This window comes from Copadichromis virginalis, linkage group LG5, assembly GCF_057382275.1.
Source record: "Copadichromis virginalis isolate Kocher_CV1m ecotype Utaka linkage group LG5, C_Virginalis_male_GT1.1, whole genome shotgun sequence".
Classification (NCBI taxonomy): Eukaryota; Metazoa; Chordata; class Actinopteri; order Cichliformes; family Cichlidae; genus Copadichromis; species Copadichromis virginalis.
Window position 1 is genome coordinate 1,751,804 of NC_140622.1, and position 22,500 is coordinate 1,774,303.

The 22,500-nt window shown below is 43.0% G+C and overlaps 1 protein-coding gene across 19 annotated transcripts in view; it reads right to left on the reverse strand.

The window, feature by feature from the left end:
• nfasca (neurofascin homolog (chicken) a) overlaps positions 1 to 22,500 on the reverse strand; it is a 167,006-nt gene that overhangs the window by 61,053 nt on the left and 83,453 nt on the right. For 14 of the 19 annotated variants that reach the window (XR_014920340.1, XR_014920341.1, XM_085455527.1 and 11 more), the window contains 6 exons: positions 20,324 to 20,341; positions 19,229 to 19,334; positions 11,790 to 11,986; positions 11,458 to 11,580; positions 9,132 to 9,302; positions 5,474 to 5,521 (listed from right to left, as the gene is read on the reverse strand). Coding sequence is in view for 17 of the 19 variants with exons in the window: in XM_085455527.1 (XP_085311653.1) it covers positions 5,474 to 5,521; positions 9,132 to 9,302; positions 11,458 to 11,580; positions 11,790 to 11,986; positions 19,229 to 19,334; positions 20,324 to 20,341 (663 nt within the window). In the remaining 2 variants the exon portion in view is untranslated. The remainder of the gene's footprint in view (positions 1 to 5,473; positions 5,522 to 9,131; positions 9,303 to 11,457; positions 11,581 to 11,789; positions 11,987 to 19,228; positions 19,335 to 20,323; positions 20,342 to 22,500) is intronic. The other 5 variants (XM_085455542.1, XM_085455541.1, XM_085455533.1 and 2 more) reach the window with 3 other exon arrangements.

Consider the following 22,500-nt stretch of genomic DNA (forward strand, 5'->3'; position numbering starts at 1 on the left):
CCTCTTTTTTGAATCAACCTAGGACTGTTACTGTGAACCCTGGCAGGCTCTGTGCAGTCACTGAGGTCGCCTGTAAACAGGACCAACACTCTCTGGCTTATTTTGAAATAAATAAAATAAAAACAATGATGTTCGTTTAAGTTAACCAAGGGAACAACAAAGCCGGCTATTACAAGCTTGCATCAAACTTAGCCACACGTCATTTTGGTTTGTAGCCTTTTATTCACACTTTGATCTCCAGAGTGTCTTTGGCTTCACGTGAAACTACACATGATGGCATACATGAGGGCATTGGATATTATGTTAGCACCTTTGAAGCAAAAATAAATAATCATCCCACATATAATGTATGAAACCTTTTTACCTTTCATGTATTTTTTCTCTTCTAAACCATTTAGGTAACCAGTTTAGACTAAAAAAGCTTTGATCCAATCCCAGCTGTAGAATCCAGCAACGAGGCTTATGTGAGACTACTTTGGCTGCAGCCGACTTTGCGATGCAGATCTATAATGGATTAAAGCTGTGAGTGTCTACAAAGGAGCTGCTGAGAATGAGACGAATCCAGACCCATCGCTGAGCTGATGAAGGTGGCAGGACCAGCCTCAGACACCAGAGTGCATGTTTAGTCACTGCTGCTATAACACGAGCATAACTGGCAAACCTCACTCTCAGCCAGCAGTGTGATACTCAATATTCATCATGTGATTAAAGTCTGTTCCTCCATCCCTCGGGGACATATCCCATCTTCCCAAATCCTGTTCTTTCACAGTACTGTCTGCATGATTAATACAGAGATTCTCTGTGTACTTGAATTAAGGGTAGTTTGTGTGTTACTCTATGTTTATGTGTGATCCTTTAATAATGACTCTGCTGCCAGCACACACACGTTAGGTTTCAACCGATGTGCAGTCAAACATCTTCTATATTCCATAACTCGATATTCATGATTGTTTACAAAAATGTTGATAACACATGGTCAAATACTATACACACTTTGGAATTTAAATGTCATGTCATTCATATTTATCAACCAGAAAAATAAAGGATCATGTTCCTCCATCTCACACACATTACGACTATCTGCCCAAAAAGGATGGCATCATTTCTACCACCATCTGGGAGTCCAGCTGTGTGAACGCATCATTGTCTGTCTCCCTCTCTTCCTCTTATAATAACACAGCTGTGTGCAGCTGGTCATTCCCTTCCTGCTACTTAGGCTGTAGAAATCCCTCAGTCGATGCCAGCTCATTGTACTTACTGTGGCTTCCACATGTACCACGGGTTACTCTGTTATGTTTTGCCTACACTGGACTAACTTGGATGTCCTCTTAGTCCAAGTTAACAGGACATCCATGGATAATTCAGGAAATCCACCTGAATCTTCATCTGAGTGAATTATCTGCCTGTCCCTCTGCCAACTCCATTCAGAAAATACTTCTTTGTATTACTTATATTACGTGTTTTTCTTCTGTACCTGTTAAACTTTTACTTCAGTGTCCTGCATTTGGCTGCAAGAGTTGTGATGACTTTGGTCTGCAGTCTATGTTTCCTCCAGGAGAAGCTGTTGTCTTAATAATCGGTTTAGAGGGTCCACATTTGTCTTCCATCCTGACTGAACATCACGATTGGCTCTCGCTGCCTCCCAGCAACCATACAATTGTGTTATTGACATCCTTACCTGGTGCCTGATCTCTGCCCCTAAGCTGCCTATACAGTCTCACCAAATCAGAACACGAGCCAATGGAAAAACACACCCACCATTCATTAGCTGCTGACATCATCCCACCCTCGTCCTATTTCCTGGGAGCTGGATTTCTTGCATTAACTTTAGAGGTTTGAATTGTTAAAAACAAACAACCTTTACATCTGTTATCTTCTCCCTTTTAACTTCTTCTGCAAAGAGCCACAATCTTTGCGAAACATCTACGATCCCATTGCGACGAGTGGAAGACTACCTTCTATACTCACCTGGGGCATCTACCCTGTCCCACCACGTGGACTTACCAATGCTCTGGTTGTCTTCCAGGCGTTGGTAAATAATGTGCTTTGGGACTTCCTTAATTGCTTCATCTTTGTCTACTTGGATGATATTCTCATGTTTTCAAACCACTATAGTCATGTTTACTACAAGTATTACTTCCTCCAAACCATCAACGTGTCTTTTAGACCCCATTCCTACAAAACTGCTCAAAGAAGTCCTGCCATTAATTAATTCTTCGATCTTAAATATGATCAACCTATCTCTAATGATCGGCTATGTACCACAGGCCTTCAAGCTGGCTGTAGTTAAACCTTTACTCAAAAAGCATCTCTAGACCCAGCAGTCTTAGCTAATTATAGGCCAATCTCCAACCTTCCTTTCATATCAAACATCCTTGAAAAAGTAGTTGTCAAACAGCTAACAGATCATCTGCAGAGGTTTATTTGAAGAGTTTCAGTCAGGTTTCAGAGCTCATCACAGCACAGAAACAGCTTTAGTGAAGGTTACAAATGATCTTCTTATGGCCTCTGACAGTGGACTCATCTCTGTGCTTGTCCTGCTAGACCTCAGTGCAGCGTTCGATACTGTCGACCATAATATCCTATTAGAGCGATTAGAACATGCTGTAGGTATTACAGGTACTGCACTGCAGTGGTTTGTATCATATCTATCTAATAGACTCCAGTTTGTGCATGTAAATGGAGAGTCCTCTTCACACACTGAGGTTAATTATGGAGTTCCACAGGGTTCAGTGCTAGGACCAATTCTGTTTACATTATACATGCTTCCCTTAGGCAGTATCATTAGAAGACATAGCATACATTTTCACTGCTATGCAGATGACACCCAGCTGTACCTGTCCATGAAGCCAGATAACACACACCAATGAGTTAAACTGCAGGAATGTCTTAAAGACATAAAGACCTGGATGGCCGCTAACTTTCTGCTTCTTAATTCAGTGTGTGAATGTGTGTGTGAATGTGTGGATGATTGTGTATAGTGTAAAGCGCTTTGGGGTCCTTAGGACCAAGTAAAGCGCTTTACAAATACAGACCATTTACCATTTAATTCAGATCAAACTGAGGTTATTGTACTGGGGCGATCGTGGCTCAAGAGTTGTCTTGTAATCGGAAGGTTGCCGGTTCGATCCCTGGCTCAGACAGTCTCGGTCGTTGTGTCCATGGGCAAGACACTTCACCTACCGCCTACTGGTGTTGGCCAGAGGGGCCGATGGCACGATATGGCAGCCTCGCCTCTGTCAGTCTGCCCCAGGGCAGCTGTGGCTACAACTGTAGCTGCCTCCACCAGTGTGTGAGAGTGAATGAATAGTGGAATTGTAAAGTGCTTTGAGGGGTCCCGAAAAGCGCTATATAAATGCAATCCATTATTATTACTCGGCTCTGAAAAGCTTAGAAATATGGTATCTAACCAGATTCTTACTCTGGATGGCATTACCTTGGCCTCCAGTAACGCTGTGAGGAACCTTGGAGTCATTTTTGACCAGGACATGTCCTTCAACACACATATTAAACAAATATGTAAGACTGCTTTCTTCCATTTGTGCAACATCTCTAAAGTTAGAAATATCCTGTCTCAGAGTGACGCTGAAAAACTAGTTCATGCATTTATTACTTCCAGGCTGGACGACTGTAATTCATTATTATCAGGATGTCCTAAAAACTCCCTGAAAAGCCTTCAGCTAATCCAAAATGCTGCAGCAAGAGTCCTGACAGGGACTAGAAAGAGAGAGCAGATTTCTCCTGTTTTGGCTTCCTGTTAAATCCAGAATTCAAAATCCTGCTCCTCACATACAAGGTCTTAAATAATCAGGCCCCATCTTATCTTAATGACCTTGTAGTACCATATCACCCTATTAGAGCACTTCGCTCTCGCTCTGCAGGCCTACTTGTTGTTCCTAGAGTATTTAAAAGTAGAATGAGAGGCAGAGCCTTCAGTTTTCAGGCCCCTCTTCTGTGGAACCAGCTTCCAGTTTGGATTCAGGAGACAGACACTATCTCTACTTTCAAGATTAGGCTTCAAACTTTCCTTTTTGCTAAAGCATATAGTTAGGGCTGGACCAGGTGACCCTGAATCCTCCCTTAGTTATGCTGCAATAGATGTAGGCTGCCGGGGATTCCCATGATGCATTGAGTTTTTCCTTTCCAGTCACCTTTCTCACTCAATATGTGTTAACAGACCTCTCTGCATTGAATCATATCTGTTATTAACCTCTGTCTCTCTTCCACAGCATGTCTTTATCCTGTCTTCCTTCTCTCACCCCAACCAATCACAGACAGAGTCAAAGGGCCAAACCGGGAGCTGTGTGGTACCGAACAGTCGGCCCACCTGAAGCTCACAACTAATGGAACTCAAAGATCTCCACAGCCACACGTCTTTCTCAAAGCATTCCTCAGTTACGAGCTCCAATGTTCCCATCTCAGGAGTGTGAGTTTTCAGTCTATTGGTCATTACCTTCATTGATGTTTCTGGTTAAGGAGAGCATCCCATGTACCATTACTAAGAACACACTGCCACCATATTCCAGCACCTATCTAATCTCCAGGTGAGAAAGTCTTTCAAAAGTGATTAATTACAAACTTAGTTTAAAAACTGTCTCTTGTTTACATTAGTGGATTTGAAACTGAGGCAATCAGCAACCCGTCCATCTAAAGCCACCCAAACACTGGGCTGTCACTGGCCAATCAAAGCACTCCATTCTCAAATTTCAGACAGTCATTGTCAAGTACTGAAGAAATGAATACATTGTTAACCAGGTTCAATGTGCAGCAGTGTATTTTACAAGCAGCTTCCCCCTCCACATCACTAAATATATGCATCATATCTATTTTTGACTAAATGAGTGGCAAACTGCAAGGAACACAGGAGGTGGGCACAAAGTCAGACACAGGAATGTGATGGAAGATCTGTTCACTGAGCCTCTATTGCCACCTTCTATTTCTATAGTACATACTACTGAAATGTTAGAAGCATTGTCATGTTCAAGCTGCTACGCATTGTGCTCTATACTGCCACATCAGGGTTTGGCCTTCCTCTCAGTCATACAACCCTCTGTGTTTCTGATCCATGTGGGTCTTCGTAGTCACCAAAGTCTTTAAGCTTCATATTACTCTTACAGTCAATACACTGACTACAACAAACAACTAAAATCTAGCTTAAAATCTATATCCTAGATTTTGGCATTCGGCACTATGGGATAATAGGTGTTATTTGCTTTAGCTATAGGTAGTTAGGTTGTAGCTTGTTATTGTCTTTACATCATTATTAAAATAGTTAAAAAACAGCCAACATTAAGAGAAACACAATAAAGCAACCCAAACGTATCATTCAGTATGAAACTAACCCACTTCTACACATGTAAAGAGCAGTTAGGAGGTTAGACTGAGCTTCAGTGAGTCAGAAGGTTAGCACCACGTTACACCCTTAGGAGGTGAACAGGAAACCGAGCTGTCCTTATAGGAAGAGGAAACTCACCACCGTGGGGCTCAGAGGCATTGTAAGATGTGTCATTGTATGGCTCCTCTAGAAACAAGAGGCACACACAGTGGCACATCAATCTGCATAAAAACACTCACACAACCTGACAACAATGTTCAATGTAACAATGTTCAATGTAACAATGTTCAGTGTAACAATGTTCAGTGTAACAATGTTCAATGTAACAATGTTCAGTGTAACAATGTTCAATGTAACAATGTTCAGTGTAACAATGTTCAGTGTAACAATGTTCAGTGTAACAATGTTCAAACAAACTGTTGGAAGAACGATCCAACATTTCACAATCTGGGCCCTGTTTCAGGAAGCCGGTTTAGTGGAAAAACTGAGTAAGTATACCCTGAGTTAACGAAAACTCTGGGTTTTCGGTTTCACAAAGCGAGTTCAGCTGAAGCCTGAGTGAGTCACTATGACGACACACGCCGTGAAGCTAACCTGCCCCCTAGCAGGTTTACTACAACTAACCCTGACTGTCCCCGCCTCTTTGTCGGAAACCTGACAGTAGGAAGTGTCGGACATGGCGTGCCACTTCCTTGAAGAGCCAGTAGATCGTGAAGCCCAAATTCTCCGCAGAGCTCACCGCCGGGAGAGAGTGATCAGAGCGCGTTTGGACATTTTATCATTTCCTGATGATTTTCTGTGCGAACGTTACCGTTTCTCAGCACAATCTATAATTTATTTGAATAACATCCTCAGGCCTAATATTGCTCATGTGACACATCGCGGACATTCTCTCAGTTCTGTACATATTATTTGTATTGCACTTCGGTTTTTTGCAAACGGGAGCTTTCTGTATAATATTGGTGACGCTGAGCACGTTTCCAAGGCTACCGTCTGTCGGGCAGTCAGGAATGTTACAGTTGCACTGAAACGTCTCCTGTACTCGTCTGTGGTGTTCCCCGGTCATAGACCCACAAGATTTATCAAAGAGGGATGCCACAAAATTGCAGGTATCAGGATGACCAAAACTTAATGTATGATGTGGTGATACTTGAACTACTACTTAAATTTTACATTTATTTTCACGGTTCCCAGGCGTGATTGGCTGTACAGATGGCACTCACATTCCAATCATTGCTCCTTCAGTAAATGAAGGAGACTATGTGAACAGGAAGTCTTTCCACAGCATTAATGTACAGGTACATAGTTCCCTGTAGCATTTCAAACTAACAAATTATTTCATTATAGTAATGGATGCTAATTTGTGTTCTCTGCACTGTGAAGATCATATGTGATGCTGCCAACATTATCACAAATGTGGAAGCCAAGTGGCCAGGCTCTGTCCATGACTCACAAATATTCCGTGAATGTACACTGAGCACAAAATTTGGACATGGTGAGTTGAGAATACTTTAAAATATATAAAGACCAATTGCTTCAGGGACATTTGAACTGAAGTGTATCCTTCTGTCTTAGGAGAGTTCACTGGCTACTTGCTTGGTGATAGGGGGTATCCATGTTTACCCTATTTGCTTACCCCTTACCCTGACCCTGAACCGGGCCCACAGCAGCGATATAATCTGGCTAATTGCAGGACAAGAGCCAGAATTGAAATGACTATCGGAATGCTTAAGGCCCGGTTCCAGTGCCTGCAAAGACTCAGGGTCACCCCAGAAAGGGCATGTGACATTATTGTGGCATGTGTGATTCTTCACAACATTGCCACAATTAGAGGAGAACACTGTCCTTCTGAACCAAACATCAGCAGTGATCCAAACCATGAACATCCTGACCCTCCCACGGACATACAAGATGGAAGCGCAGTCAGAGACACCATATGTCACAATCATTTCTTTTGACCCATCACCTCAACATGTTGAAAGAAGAATAAACAGATTTTTGTTCAACTGGCTTTATTGGTCGCCTGTATTTCCTGTACACAAAGTATTAAAAGATGTAAACCTCATAAAGTGTCTCTGTTGCTTCCTCCTCTGTAACAGCTGTCAATGTTTCTTCATTATTTTCCTGTAGTAAAGAAATAAACAACATTGCTGTTCTACTGTAAACTCATATAATCTGTGGAGTATTAAGAGTACTCACAACTGCATGTTGGTCTGGCTCAACAGGAGGCTGCACCAGATGCAGTACACCATCACCATCAACTGATAGAATATGAGGTTCATACAGGTCACTTATAACTTACAAGGGACCAAATGGCAATTAACAAACATACCAATCACCTTACACTTCATTGTCATTATGCTCTCAAAGACAACCAAGGCTGAGGGAAGGCAAAATCAGTAGGAAAATAACTTCACTACAAAATAATTCATTATGGTAAAGAGTTTATCAAATGAATGAGTGGCACTGCAAAGGTGACTGTGAAGAAAGGATGTATGCACATCATGTATTATTTTGAATTTACCCCTATGTAGGCACTTGTGTCTTGCGGGGTTATTGACTCAGAGGATGTCCCCGCAGAGATGCCTTCAGCCACAGGGCGCCCACTGTTTTGGCTGAGGGCCAACTGCTCAGCCTCTGTGAGTGGTGGTGGTGGAGGACCCCCACCTGTTTTTCGGGCCTCCGCTTTTTTTCTGTTGGCTATAACGGGCCACATTTGAGCATACAGAGTAAGCAAATATGTACTTGTAATGTGCTCAGATAATTTCAATAAGTGCTTACAGAAAGAAAATTAATGTAGCCTCTAACTGCAATTGATTTACATGGGACAAACAGACCAAGCACTATGGCTCATAATACAATTACACCTTACCTGTTTGGACTATATTTTTATATTTCATTTTTACTTGCTGCCAGGAACGTTTGGGGCCTGTTGGGTTGCACCTGCGCTCACATCACATCACAAAATAAAATGTATAAAATAAAAAATAAAATATAATAAAATAACGTGTTAAATGGGTGGAAATCTCTAGATCAATGTTTAAATTAACACTCACGCATTGACTCTGTCGGCTATGTTTTGCCATGCATGCTCTCTTTCTTTTGCAGCTGAGGCTGTGTTACTTTTTTCCGCGGAATTTGCATGTTATCGGCATATGCTGCCATCAGAATTTCGGCCTCAAGCGCTGTAAAATACATTGACCGCGCCTTCTTTCCCTCCGTCTCCATGGTGACTCGCTTAATCTGTGCTCCGCTTATCAGGGCTTTATGTATCCTCGTGCGCGCGCTTAACTTGGGGTTAAAGCAACTCCACGTTGACTGAACTAATTGTTATCAGCCTTTCTGAAACCGAATATTCCGAGTTGGACAGTTCGGGGTTACTCAACCGTGAGTATCGTTTTTCACTCTGAGTTTTCTAAACCGGCTTCCTGAAATAGGGCCCGGGTCTTTCAGAGGCAGCATTAGGAAATCATCACAAAGGTTATGGTTTCGTGCATGACATGTCATAACATCCTCTCCAGTTAGATAGATGGGGTCTTACTCTACTTGGGTTAAAGTAGTGTATGTGTTCAAAACAGACAAAGCAGATAAGAGTTTAGCAGGAAACAGCAGCTCTAACGACACAACAGCAATAATCACTTTGGCAACTGACTGCTTCAGGATCCAACTCGTAATTAGTTTGTGTGTGTGTGTGTGTGTGTGTGTGTGTGTGTGTGTGTGTGTGTGTGTGTGTGTGTGTGTGTGTGTGTTTATGTGTGTGTGTGTGTGTGTGTGTGTGTGTGTGTTGCATACTTACTGGTCTGAACTTTGAGTTTGTATGGGTTCTTCTCCTGGATGGTGTGTGTGAACAGAAAGCGAGCTTTACAGCTGTAGTCTGTGTTTGCATCTTGGGCCAAAACATTGGAGAAGTAGAGGTCTCCATTAAGACCCATGGACACTCGTTTATCCTGAGGGATTGGACTCATATCTCAAGGTCACAAGAACAGACAGAAATGAAGAATAAGAGAGAAGGAATGAAACCACATCGATAAGTTTAGGATTTCATATATCAGCTGCAAGTTCAATAATGTTCAATGCTAGATTGGATCTGGGCAGCTCAGCGTGTACCTGAAAAGATGTAAAACAGGTTTTTGGCTCTAAAGTGGTCCTTCCAGGTCATTAAACAGACATGTCTTTATTTTTAAATCTGGTTGAGTCAAAGTGCCTTCCTTCCATTTTTTAATACCTATGCAAGATTTCCTCTTGCAGTGAAAGAATGCAAAGAGGGGCCATGTCATCTGAGCAGCTGGGACTAAAATACAGACCACTTCTATATTTGCCACAAGTATGTCTATGTTTGATCTAGAGTTTGACGACATTTCTCAACTAGACTGAGTGCAACAGATGGTTATCCAACGTTTTGATGTCGTTTAAACTTCCAATTCAGTTAAAACACAATGATGTCACTCCTTAAAAGCGTCCTGACGTGTGACAAAGTTATCTTTCCAACAATTTTTTGTTAGGTCCAATATTTGCACCCAATATTTTCGTTGTTGCATGGACTCTGCTTGGTATTATATGCTTTGTTGTGTCATTCATATATAGCTGCTTGAAGTATTACCATGACACATAAGTGATCTCTGGAAAAGCCAAAATGTCAACCTACAAACACAGAAGTAACAATCTCTTCAGGGCTACTGGAGACAGTTTGCTGCTTCTATTTTCACATATAACTCAAATCAACATCAGCTCAAGCAAAACTGGTATGGCCCAGATCTGCCCCACACAATGTGCTTACACATGGCCCACATAGTGCAAACAATGACGGCCCTTTGGTGGCCCAGATCTGGTTTGCCAGAGGTGGCCCACACACGAGCCAGCACATGGCTCGTGTTGCAGACACACTGCTGGTCCTGTGCTGGCCCAGAACAGTTTCAACTCTGGGCCCAGATGTCAGCCTAATGTGTACCTTAATCAAGCCGTGTAATAACAACATGTGCCAGAACATAATAGTGCAAAAGTAACATGACGAAACTCTGTTCAGACTGATTGTTACATAGCACTTTTCTACTCTCCTGGATTACTCAAAGCACTCTATACAACATACCACATTCACACCCTTTCCATAAACTGAGTGCTTCCTAACTACATTTATACACTTTTATGCAAACTGGAGGAACCAGGGATCAAACCACTAACCTTCCGATCACTAGATGACCTGCTCTACCGCCTGAGCTACAGCCACCCGGTGGTAAACATGAGTAAACCCTCACTAGGTTTTGGATAAAGTGTACACTCACAAACAGTCAGAAGTGCCAGCTTGATGCTGGATCCAGGCCAGAGCTGTTTTCTGTGAGCCTGGGCCACATACACCAAACCACAATTGGGCCAGACCTGCCTGCTATGTGGGATGCTGATGTGTTATTCTACAGTCACTACAGACAATCCTCCAGTACACCCACACAGATGTCAAGGCGAAGCATCCCCCATTGTAAGTGTGCGATGGGTGACATAACCCATCTGACTGTTAACACAGAGCCCCAGGACCAATCAGCAGCTGGGCCAGCAATCCTAATGATGCATCGGTGTGTCTGCTCTGGCTTCCTGTTGTTTGTTTATGACTGTGTTTGTGTCACAAGCTTTATGGTGAACAGGTCAGTTCAGGTTAACAGCCATTTACAGCAATGTCAGTTTCCAAGCAGGACAAATGTCCAGTCTATATTTCAGTTTCAGTTTTACATAGAGAATTATAGACTGGACTGAATAAAAATTGGTATTGTTCAACTAAATAGCTTCTTGCCTCTGGCTGTAAAACAGCTAATGGCTGAACATGAGGCCTGCTCTGTCAGCTAACAGTGGCATGAACTTGTGCAGAGAAGCCTAAGCCTAAGGACCAGAGCAGCACGAGGCGCCGGGAATCAGAAAAAACACAGGAGTCCTAAATAAAATGCACCTCATACATCAAGCTAGCTGTGCTGAAGAACTTTAACAAAGCAATCAGGTTATCCCTAAGAATGAATGACTGATAGGTGAAGCCAGTCTGGGTTCAGATTCCTACAAGTGTCTCTCTAACAGCGAGGAAACAGATACCACATGCTACAAAAAAGAAGAGGGTTTAGTGATTGGGGGAGTTTGAAACTCACTGCTGTCCATCCAGAAGGTGAACGGAGGAGGCAGACCTGGTGGGGGGTTGCAAGGTAGAACCAGTGCGGAGCCTTCAGTCACAGATACTGGCTCCAGCACCTCCTTAGGCCACAGAGGAGCCTCTGGAGGATTGGGGGAAATATGAACAACAGGATTCAGCTACTAGTTGAAAATATAAGAAATACAATTAGCACTGAGCTGTTGGTGCAGATAGATATCTGTCACCATCCATGAATCCACTTATTACTCCAAAGTTTCAAGGGGTGTGTTCTGCATATCACAAATGAATGAATGACATGTAAACAGCAATTAGTGTGTTCTGTGATCTTACTGGAGACCCGGAGCAGGATTTTGTTGGACAGAGACACTCCAAAGTCATTGGTGGCAAAACACTGGTATTCTCCCTCGTAGTCCTCTGGCCGACCTCCGCTGCGGAAGCCAATCTCCAGGGTTCCCGAGCGTTTTCGCATCGTCACCCTGGGATCTTTCCCAATATTGAAAAACTTCCCATTTCTTCGCCATGAAAACCTAAGATTTAGTTGAAGAAATCAAAGAATTATATCTCTTATAACCTTGTTTTCCAAGAGCAGACATTATCTATGTGTAACCACACTGAGGCAGGAAACACCGGGCAAAATATAACCACAAATAAACAGCAGCTCTCATAGCTGGACTGGCCATCGGGCATACCGGGCATTTGCCTGGTGGGCCGCTGGAGATTTTTTGTTTTTATGGGCCGATGGATTTTTTTTTTTTTTTTTAGGAAGGGTATATATAATGAAAGGTGTTGGATTGGCCAATTGGTCATGATCGACTCTGGGCTGGACCAATTACAGCCGAGGAGGCCGGATACACCCTCCCCCTTGTTTAGCAATCATGTGATTTTCGCGCATTGCATGCCGGGAACTCGTGGCAAAACAATCCAAGTACCGCATCAAATGCAAACATTTGCAGCACCGCAAAACGTTCATTCTCCGGTTCCAATACCTTCTTGTTTTTTCTTTGCCGCACAAAAAAGGAATGTACAAAACAAAAGGAGAACAATGCCGGTCCGTACAAAGACAGACTCGACGAAAAGACAAAGAAAAGATACGAGGAAAAAATCAAAGGAGTGAAAGGGTCAGACCCTTACGAGCACACAGAGTGGACAAAAGACGTCAGCGTGCTGCCCAACTTTCACCACGCTCAGATTTATAATCATACGGTTCTTGGAGTGAGTGCATACACTCATGAAGTTTAGTAACTTCAGGTCACTGCAACAAGCCCAGGTACAGTTTACCGACGGATGGGTGCAGGACCTTGAAATGCACCGTGTATAAAGTAAAGACCATCGTACGTATCATAAGTTTACCAGTCTCACAAATCGTCGTCATAAATACACATTCCTTAACCGTTTATTAATAGGACCTTTGAGCTCAACGGTAATTAATTAGTAGTGGAAATAATTTCTGGTACCCATCACAGAAATGTAGCAGTGACAATAATATTGTATGCTGTAATCGTACTGGGCAATTAGTGATACAAAACAACTGTTTTATCCTGTGAATAAAAGTATATGTTTTTGTCAATGTACCATAATAACAGAAGCGAAACGCAATATTGTGTCAGGACAATTCACTATTTATGCACAATAAACAAAGGAGCATAGCGCGACAATTTCTGTTCAGCGCCAGACTTGCTTGTAACCTATATCACCAATTATGTTAAGAAAAATGACGTATTAACGACTAAAAAACGCTGACCTTTGTGGGAATGCTTGGAGCAGACTAACATGTGAGCTGGAGGGTTCTGGGACGTTATATTTGGTATATCCAGACCATCCGTCGCCTCTTTGTTACTTCGGAAACATGGCTTAAAAAATTTCTCTTCAACGACGTAATCTGATAAAAAAAAAACGATCTCTTTACCCGTCGGCTTCCCGTGGCTGTCATGCGACCGGCTATTGTAGTTAATAACACAACAGCTTCTTGCCATTTTTGCGTTTCTTTTTATCGCTGTGTAACTGATTTCAATTGAAAGCCTGCGTGCGCTAGTACCTCTTGCCACGAGTTCCCAGAATCCTTTGTGGTTTTACCCCTGAATGACGTCACGTTTTCAATCTTTATCCTGGTGGGCCGGTCTCTAGTCAAAATGCCCGGGCCGATTTTTTGTCCCAGTCCAGCCTTGGCAGCTCTCCAAATAATAAAAGGAAAAAAATCTAACTCAAATTAGATTTTTTGTTTGTGTTTTACATTATTTATACGTTTTTCTCTGAAAGTGTCTGATTGTTTAGACGTATGTTTTGCTTTTTCATTTGAGCTGAAACTTCAGTGGAGACGACATGATGATGATGATGAGCCTGTATTTGTCACACGCACATGTTCACATGCTTCATGTCGATGCTAAATGTTGCACTTTGCTTCACGTTGCTTAGAACGTCCACATTTTGACTTTTACTCAGTATTTTCTCCTTTTTGTCCACTCAGGACTGCACTGTACAATTTCTTTACCCAATGTTGTCGTATAACAGCTTGTGTGTGTATACATTTTGTTTGTTTTTAACTACCTCTGTCTAGTCTATTTTGTAGTGTGTTTGTAAAAAAGCACAATTTCACCACACCATTGCAAGCTAAGGCTGTTTATATTAAACACATCAGACACCAAGGACACACTAACACTGTGATAATGATCTTTTCATTGTTTAACAAGCAGAAATGCCAAAGTTCTCTGCTTGTTACCAGGTGACATAAGGTACTGCTGATCAATGCACTCGACTAACTGTTCAGAAGAAACCAATACGTGACATGTACACTGGGACCACCTGTATAAAAGCCGACGTTTGGCAGTTTTCTGGTATGCTAAAAAGGAAAGACCACAGAAATAATCTTAGTGATGCAACTGGTGCTGCCCAACATGGACACAACACGATTTCCAGAACAAATAAAAGTCCCTCATTCAACAGTGAGAGTGATCGTGCACAAATGGAAATCAAGCCTCCCAGGATATACATACCAACCAAGGTCACCCTGAGGTCACACAACGCTCAGAGAAACTGCAAGAACTCCAGAGGCTACATCTTAGTACGTTCAAAGGTACAGTACAGTTTGATAAAGACTAACCAAGCATGGCTTCTTTGGAAAATCTACCAGGAGAAAGCATCTTTATCCATTGGAACATGTGGTTCTATTTCATTCTGTTTTAGTATCGTCTAAGGACCTGATTCAGTCCTAATAAACAAAACCCTACAATTAAAAGAAGATGTATTTTTCACATGACTGTATATTACTCAACTGTTATATGATGGCAGTACAAATATCCACCACACAGTCTGCACGTGCGTTTAGTAATACTTTAATCCGTGTGGTTGGTTAGTGAGGAAGTCAGCTCCAGTTTTAGTGAGGCGTGGGGATTTACAAGTAAAGCTTCCTGTTGTTTTTCAGCAAGTAACAGCTGTGCTCGGCCTGTTTGTGGTGCAGCACAGAGCACCGAACCAGGAGAGAGTGTGTGTGTGTTATGTAGTTAGAGACTGATTGCAAGTAAGTGAACAATCCTTTTTGGTGAATGATCCATGTCCACCATGTGCATTACTGAAGCAGAGGAGACACAGCATGTGCACATGGCGTAGTGGCTCTGAGTGGCTGTTTGTGAGGTTGTGTACTTATCTGTGTGAACACAAAAATCTTCCTGTCTCCAGTGAAACAATGAACCACTGCTCTGAGCTGCCCATACACCCAGTGATGTAAGCAGTGGTGTCTGTGTTTGTGTTTAGGCCTGGTCTGAGTTTGACTTACAGAGGTGTGACTTGGTGTTAGCTATTCCTTTAAGCCTCATCCCCGTGTGTGAGGCATCAAATGCTCCAGAGCAACAGCGGGACAGAGAAAGGTACAAACACTGTAAACCAATGTGACAGCTCATTTGTGTATGAGCCTCGGTGCTGAGCAGAGCTGAATTGTAAACAGATTAATCTAAAACCATGGATGGCTTTATTGATCCAAACGTCTGTATCTTGTGGTTCCCATAATTTACTCCAATGCTCTCTTCTGGCTTTTCCTTGACCCAAACCTTTTAAGATCTCACATCTCTGAGGCTCTTTCAACCCCTGTTGTGGAGACGGCCCAGCAGCAGCTGCACTTTTTCAAGGGTTTAAGGAGGAATCAGTCGGTGCTGGTGAACTTTTACCGTTCTACAGTTGTTCTACACATGCCATTACTGTGTTGTATGCCGGCTGAGACTATAAGCCCTTGATGTCTCCTCTGACCGACCTCGTCACCTGGAAGGGTAGGAACCTGAGAAGGTTCCTCATCTGTGGTTCCCTCATCACAGACTTCACTAGGTCTCAGGTGGTGCAGTCCGGTACTCGGCCTGTAGATGGCCTTTGAGTAGGGAGGATTGCCAATGGACTGTGTATGTTTTTAACTCTCTGAGCCTAGGAAAGGTTGAGGTCTTGTACAAGCCTTTGGGTGGTGCTTGGAGCCTCTCCACTCCCTTGTCAGCCTCATCAGCTGCAGTATAAATAAACCAGCTCTGCAGCCCAGTCTCTGCTAGATTATTATACTCACCTCTACAACCTGCCTGCTTACCCTTCAACAGCGTCTTCCCTCGTGGGGAAATCCTTTTTGAAATCCTCTGCAAAAAATCACCTGGACTAACTTATGTCTGTCCCCTTGAGCCTGCTTCTCTAGACCTGTGCAGTTCCCAGACTTCCATTTCCTCCCTGTTGCAACATACAAAGTGCACATGTGTCCATATAAAAGCCTTTTGTCCATAACTATTCCCTGTGGCCCTTTGATGTTGCTCCTGAGTCACCGCTTCAGCTGGCCACCATCAGCTGGACCAGAGAATAAACAGTATTAAAGTAGCAGGAGTAAAAAAGTAGAATGCTTACATAGAATATTGTTCTTGTTCTATGACAGTAAAGACGGTAATTTGTAAGTTTGCTCACTGATACAGAAATGAACAAGCTCTAATTTTTATGGTAGTGCAATTTTAATGGAGAGAGACAGAATATCAACCAAAAATCCAGAAAAAGCACATTACATAAAGGTTATATATTGAAGTGGATGTCACTGAGTGAAACAAGTATTGATCCCCTACAAACCAGCCAGAATTCTGGTTCCCACAGACTGGCTCAGTGGCACAGAGACTGTAATCAGTCAATCCATTACAAAAACTCCTCGTCCAATCTCATTATACACTGAACAAAAATATAAACGCAACACTTTTGTTTTTGCTCCCATTCCCCATGGGATGGACGTAGAGACCTAAAATTCATTCCAGATACACAATATAACCATCCCTCCCAAACAGTGGTCACAAATCAGTCCAAATGTGTGGTAGTGGGCACATCTGCTATATTGAGATAATCCATCCCACCTCACAGGTGTGCCACATCAGGATGCTGATCTGACATCATGAGTAGTGCACAGGTGTACCTCAGACTGCCCACAACAAAAGGCCACCCTGGAATGTGCAGTTTTTTGCGCTATTGGGGGTCTGGGGACCCAGAACCGGTCAGTATCTGGTGTGACCACCATTTGCCTCGTGCAGTGCAACACATCGTCGCATGGAGTCTATCAGATTGTCAATTGTGGCCTGTGGAATGTTGGTCCACTCCACTTCAATGGCTGTGCGAGGTTGTTGGATATTCGTGGGAACTGGTACACGCTGTCGTATACGCCGGTCAAGCACATCCCGAACATGCTCAATGCGTGACATGTCCGGTGAGTATGCTGGCCATGCAAGAACTGGGACATTCTCAGCTGCCATCTGCCCTGAACAATGTGAACCATGATTCATCCGTGAAGCGCACACCTCTCCAACGTGCCAGACGCCATCGAATGTGAGCATTTGCCCACACAAGTCTGTTACGGCGACGAGCTGGAGTCAGGTCAAGACCCCGATGAGGACGACGGGCATGCAGTTGAGCATCCCTGAGACGGTTTCTGACAGTTTGTGCAGAAATTGTTTGGTTGTGCAAACCAATTGTTCCAGCAGCTGTCTGGGTGGCTGGTCTCAGACGATCTTGGAGGTGAACCTGCTGGATGTGGAGGTCCTGGGCTGGTGTGGTTACACGAGGTCTGCGGTTGTGAGGCCGGTTGGATGTGCTGCCATATTCTCTGAAACGCCTGTGGAGACGGCTTATGGTTGAGAAATGAACATTCAATGCACGGGCGACAGATCTGGTTGACATTCCTGCTGTCAGCATGCCAATTGCACGCTCCCTCATTGCTTGTGGCATCTGTGGCATTTTGCTGTGAGACAAAACTGCACATTCCAGGGTGGCCTTTTGTTGTGGGCAGTCTGAGGTACACCTGTGCACTACTCATGATGTCAGATCAGCATCCTGATGTGGCACACCTGTGAGGTGGGATGGATTATCTCAATATAGCAGATGTGCCCACTACCACACATTTGGACTGATTTGTGACCACTGTTTGGGAGGGATGGTTATATTGTGTATCTGGAATGAATTTTAGGTCTCTACGTCCATCCCATGGGGAATGGGAGCAAAAACAAAGGTGTTGCGTTTATATTTTTGTTCAGTGTATGTATAAAGCACACCTGTCCACAGGAGCATTTTCTTCCATTCCAACCTCTCCATCACCATGGGCAAGGACGAAGAGCTGTCAAAGCATGTCACAAGACTGTAGACCCACATAAGACTGGAATGGACAAGACCATCAGCAAGAAGCTCGGTGACATGGTGGCAGCTTTTGGTGCAATGATTCACAAATGGAATTTATTTGTCATGGTCCTGAGTCTGAGGACTCAGTGTTTTGTGTTTCTTTATGCTTTTGTTCATTCCGAGTGTGTATTCTGTTGTGATTTTGCCATTTGTTAGGTTTCTGTTCTCTGCCTGCCTGCTCCCACTTCTGTGTTCCCTCTGTCTGTCCATGGTGTTATTGTGTCTGCTCATGAGTCTGCCTGTCAAGTTCAGTGTCCTGTCTGGTTCACTGTGTCTGTTAGTTTCCTGTTTTATTCTGAAAGTTTATGTCTCATGTCAGTGTGTTCAGTTTTACCTCTCCCCTGTCTCGTTAGCCTAATTGCTCCCAGCTGTGTCTCCCTCCTGTGGCCCATTCCCTGATTACTCCCCGTGTATTTAAGCCCTGTGTTTTCCTGTGCTCTCTGTCGTGTCGTCTGTTTAGGTCCATGTCCGGCTGCATTATTCTGTTACCTGGTATTCATTCTGTGTCTCTCTGCGTGCATTTTGCTCCTCCTCCCGTGAGTGTCTGGTTTAAGTTTTGTTCTTTAGTTTTCCCAGTTTAGGTTTGTTTACTCCCCGCTCTGCTCTTCCTGTTTTGTCACCTTCTCACCGCTGTAAATAAACACTCACTCGCACCCCAGCCAGTGCCTGCATTTTGGATCCTTTTTTCAATACACCACACGACTGCCCCCAGCCGTGACAATATTGTATAATTCATGGTAAATGGCGGCCTAGCCAGTCTCCAGAGCTCAAAGCTATAGAAAGTCTACGGCCCAGTCAAGATCCATCAAGCAAAGTGGAACAGCGTGGCTGGACGTCGACACGGCCGGGAGGTGAATGCCTACAAAGCTGTGACGACACTCAACAATGTTGCACCACAGCAACAGGAAGATGTGCCAAAATCCTTCCATAATGGTGTGAGAAACTGATTACATGGAAGTTATATACAAAACCTCAATGTTTTTCACACAGTACATCTGCATTTTGGCTTAATGTGTACAAACAAGTAACTCCACTGTGTCATTCGTTGTTCTTTATGGATGCTTTGTTTTTACCATGACTCATGTTGGGAGTGTGTGTGAGCTTACGTTGGCACTGGGTTGCCCTTGGCCTCACACTCAATGATGATGTTATCTCTGGGGTCCACAATGTAGTTCTTTACTGACTGTTTCATGATAGTTGGGGGCTGCTTCACTGGGAGAGAGAAACAAGACAGTAGCTTTAGTAGAGGTTCACCACCTAATCACATCCACTGGAAGAAAACACAGCATTATATTTGTAAAGAGCCATCATGGTATGGCATTTGATGCTTTCTATGAATGTTTAAGATGTTGAACACTTTCTATTATTACTGTGCTTTAGTAATAATGCAAATAGACAAACAGTCACTTGTAGCAGGCCCATAAATCAGCGTCTGATGAAAACTCTAGTACATTTACACTAGACTGTTGAGTTTAGTATGGGAATGTTATGTGAGGGGGGGCTCCACAAGGACGACCTGGGACTAGATAGAGCATTGTTTATCAGAAACTGTTCAATAAATTCCATTTTTCTAAGTTTGAGAGATATTTGCTGAGATGGAAATAAAAGAAAGTTGAGATGTCCTTGATTGATTTGTGCTTGGCTCACTTTTTCACATGCTGCATCACAAATGTGCATGCCCTACAAAGTCAGGTCATCAGCAGAATGTTTCCCAATTTTACTTTTAACGAAGTCAATGACACGTCAGAAAGACCCAGACTGTCATATAGAAGCACATGCAAACAGTGCAGCCTCCTAATATGGCCTCTATTCAGAGGATGTTGCAGGAGTGACATTGAAGGCTCTTATGTTTTTACTGCACGTGCTCACTTTGGCTTACTAAGTGCATACTTTTGCTTTCACTTGCGACTGCTTGGTCAGGTTTAGACTGTGTATGAGGTTAAAATATATTTATTGTACTCTTGACTTTAAACTTTGCACTTGACAATGATGATGATCCCCCAGTGCATTCAAATCTGGTCTTAAGTGAGGATTCATGACGGTGTTGATGGAGTCACAGCGCTGCTTTAATATTACAGTTTGGACCTTTTTTAAAGAATGCCACTGGCTTTGTTAAAACAACCATATATGACCCTCTGAGTGAAGGACAACAGGTTTGCTCTGTACTGAACGTGGGGACAAAAACATGTTAGAACACTTACAGTCTTGCTGGATCTTTGCTGTTAGTCCAAAGTAACGCCAAGGAGAAACAGAATAAGATGCACAAGTTGTGATTGTTAATCATATTAGAGACAAATACACATTAATATTGTACTATGTTACAGCTGTTATCATACACAGCTCAGTGGTTCCCAACTGGCCCACTAAGCTCATTTTAAGTGGGTCAACAACAATATTTAACAGTGGTAAAAATTCATGAAGTACTCCATGTAGGTGTGACTGTCTACAACCAGCTCTGCCAAGTGTCACTGTAGCTTTGCTATGTTGAGCTAACCCAGCAAGCACGAGCAGAGCCAATCATTTCAAGGAACGATCATGTGGGTACATTCATCTGTAGTATGGAAGCAGGTGTTCTCAGTAAAGGGCCCTCAGGTAGCAGACAGGGTTAGATCATGTTGAGAAAGGACTGCTTTGGTTTCCTGCAGACAAGCCGTCTCCATATAAAGCTTTGGAGTCAGGTCCACATGCCAAGTACAACGTTATCAAATAAGTGCACCAAAATTGCACCAAAAATCATCTACTTTCACCAAAAGGTGGAAGCTCGAGGAAGTGTTAATAGGAGGCTCCATTTGAAGTTGCTGATTTCTTTTTTTATATACACATTTCAAGACTTATAGATCAGATCTATACATATCTTCACAGACCCTATTTTTATCTTGAAAGTACTTTTTTCTCTTTTTAGATCTCACAAGTGCATTACTGGATATACAGGGAGTGCAGAATTATTAGGCAAGTTGTATTTTTGAGGAATAATGTTATTATTGAACAACAACCATGTTCTCAATGAACCCAAAAAACTCATTAATATCAAAGCTGAATGTTTTTGGAAGTAGTTCTTAGTTTGTTTGTAGTTTGAGCTATTTTAGGGGGATATCTGTGTGTGCAGGTGACTATTACTGTGCATAATTATTAGGCAACTTAACAAAAAACAAATATATACCCATTTCAATTATTTATTTTTACCAGTGACACCAATATAACATCTCCACATTCACAAATATACATTTCTGACATTCAAAAACAAAACAAAAACAAATCAGCGACCAATATAGCCACCTTTCTTTGCAAGGACACTCAAAAGCCTGCCATCCATGGATTCTGTCAGTGTTTTGATCTGTTCACCATCAACATTGCGTGCAGCAGCAACCACAGCCTCCCAGACACTGTTCAGAGAGGTGTACTGTTTTCCCTCCTTGTAAATCTCACATTTGATGATGGACCACAGGTTCTCAATGGGGTTCAGATCAGGTGAACAAGGAGGCCATGTCATTAGTTTTTCTTCTTTTATACCCTTTCTTGCCAGCCACGCTGTGGAGTACTTGGACGCGTGTGATGGAGCATTGTCCTGCATGAAAATCATGTTTTTCTTGAAGGATGCAGACTTCTTCCTGTACCACTGCTTGAAGAAGGTGTCTTCCAGAAACTGGCAGTAGGACTGGGAGTTAAGCTTGACTCCATCCTCAACCCGAAAAGGCCCCACAAGCTCATCTTTGATGATACCAGCCCAAACCAGTACTCCACCTCCACCTTGCTGGCGTCTGAGTGGGACTGGAGCTCTCTGCCCTTTACCAATCCAGCCACGGGCCCATCCATCTGGCCCATCAAGACTCACTCTCATTTCATCAGTCCATAAAACCTTAGAAAAACCAGTCTTGAGATATTTCTTGGCCCAGTCTTGACGTTTCAGCTTGTGTGTCTTGTTCAGTGGTGGTCGTCTTTCAGCCTTTCTTACCTTGGCCATGTCTCTGAGTATTGCACACCTTGTGCTTTTGGGCACTCCAGTGATGTTGCAGCTCTGAAATATGGCCAAACTGGTGGCAAGTGGCATCTTGGCAGCTGCACGCTTGACTTTTCTCAGTTCATGGGCAGTTATTTTGCGCCTTGGTTTTTCCACACGCTTCTTGCGACCCTGTTGACTATTTTGAATGAAACGCTTGATTGTTCGATGATCACGCTTCAGAAGCTTTGCAATTTTGAGACTGCTGCATCCCTCTGCAAGATATCTCACTATTTTTGACTTTTCTGAGCCTGTCAAGTCCTTCTTTTGACCCATTTTGCCAAAGGAAAGGACGTTGCCTAATAATTATGCACACCTGATATAGGGTGTTGATGTCATTAGACCACACCCCTTCTCATTACAGAGATGCACATCACCTAA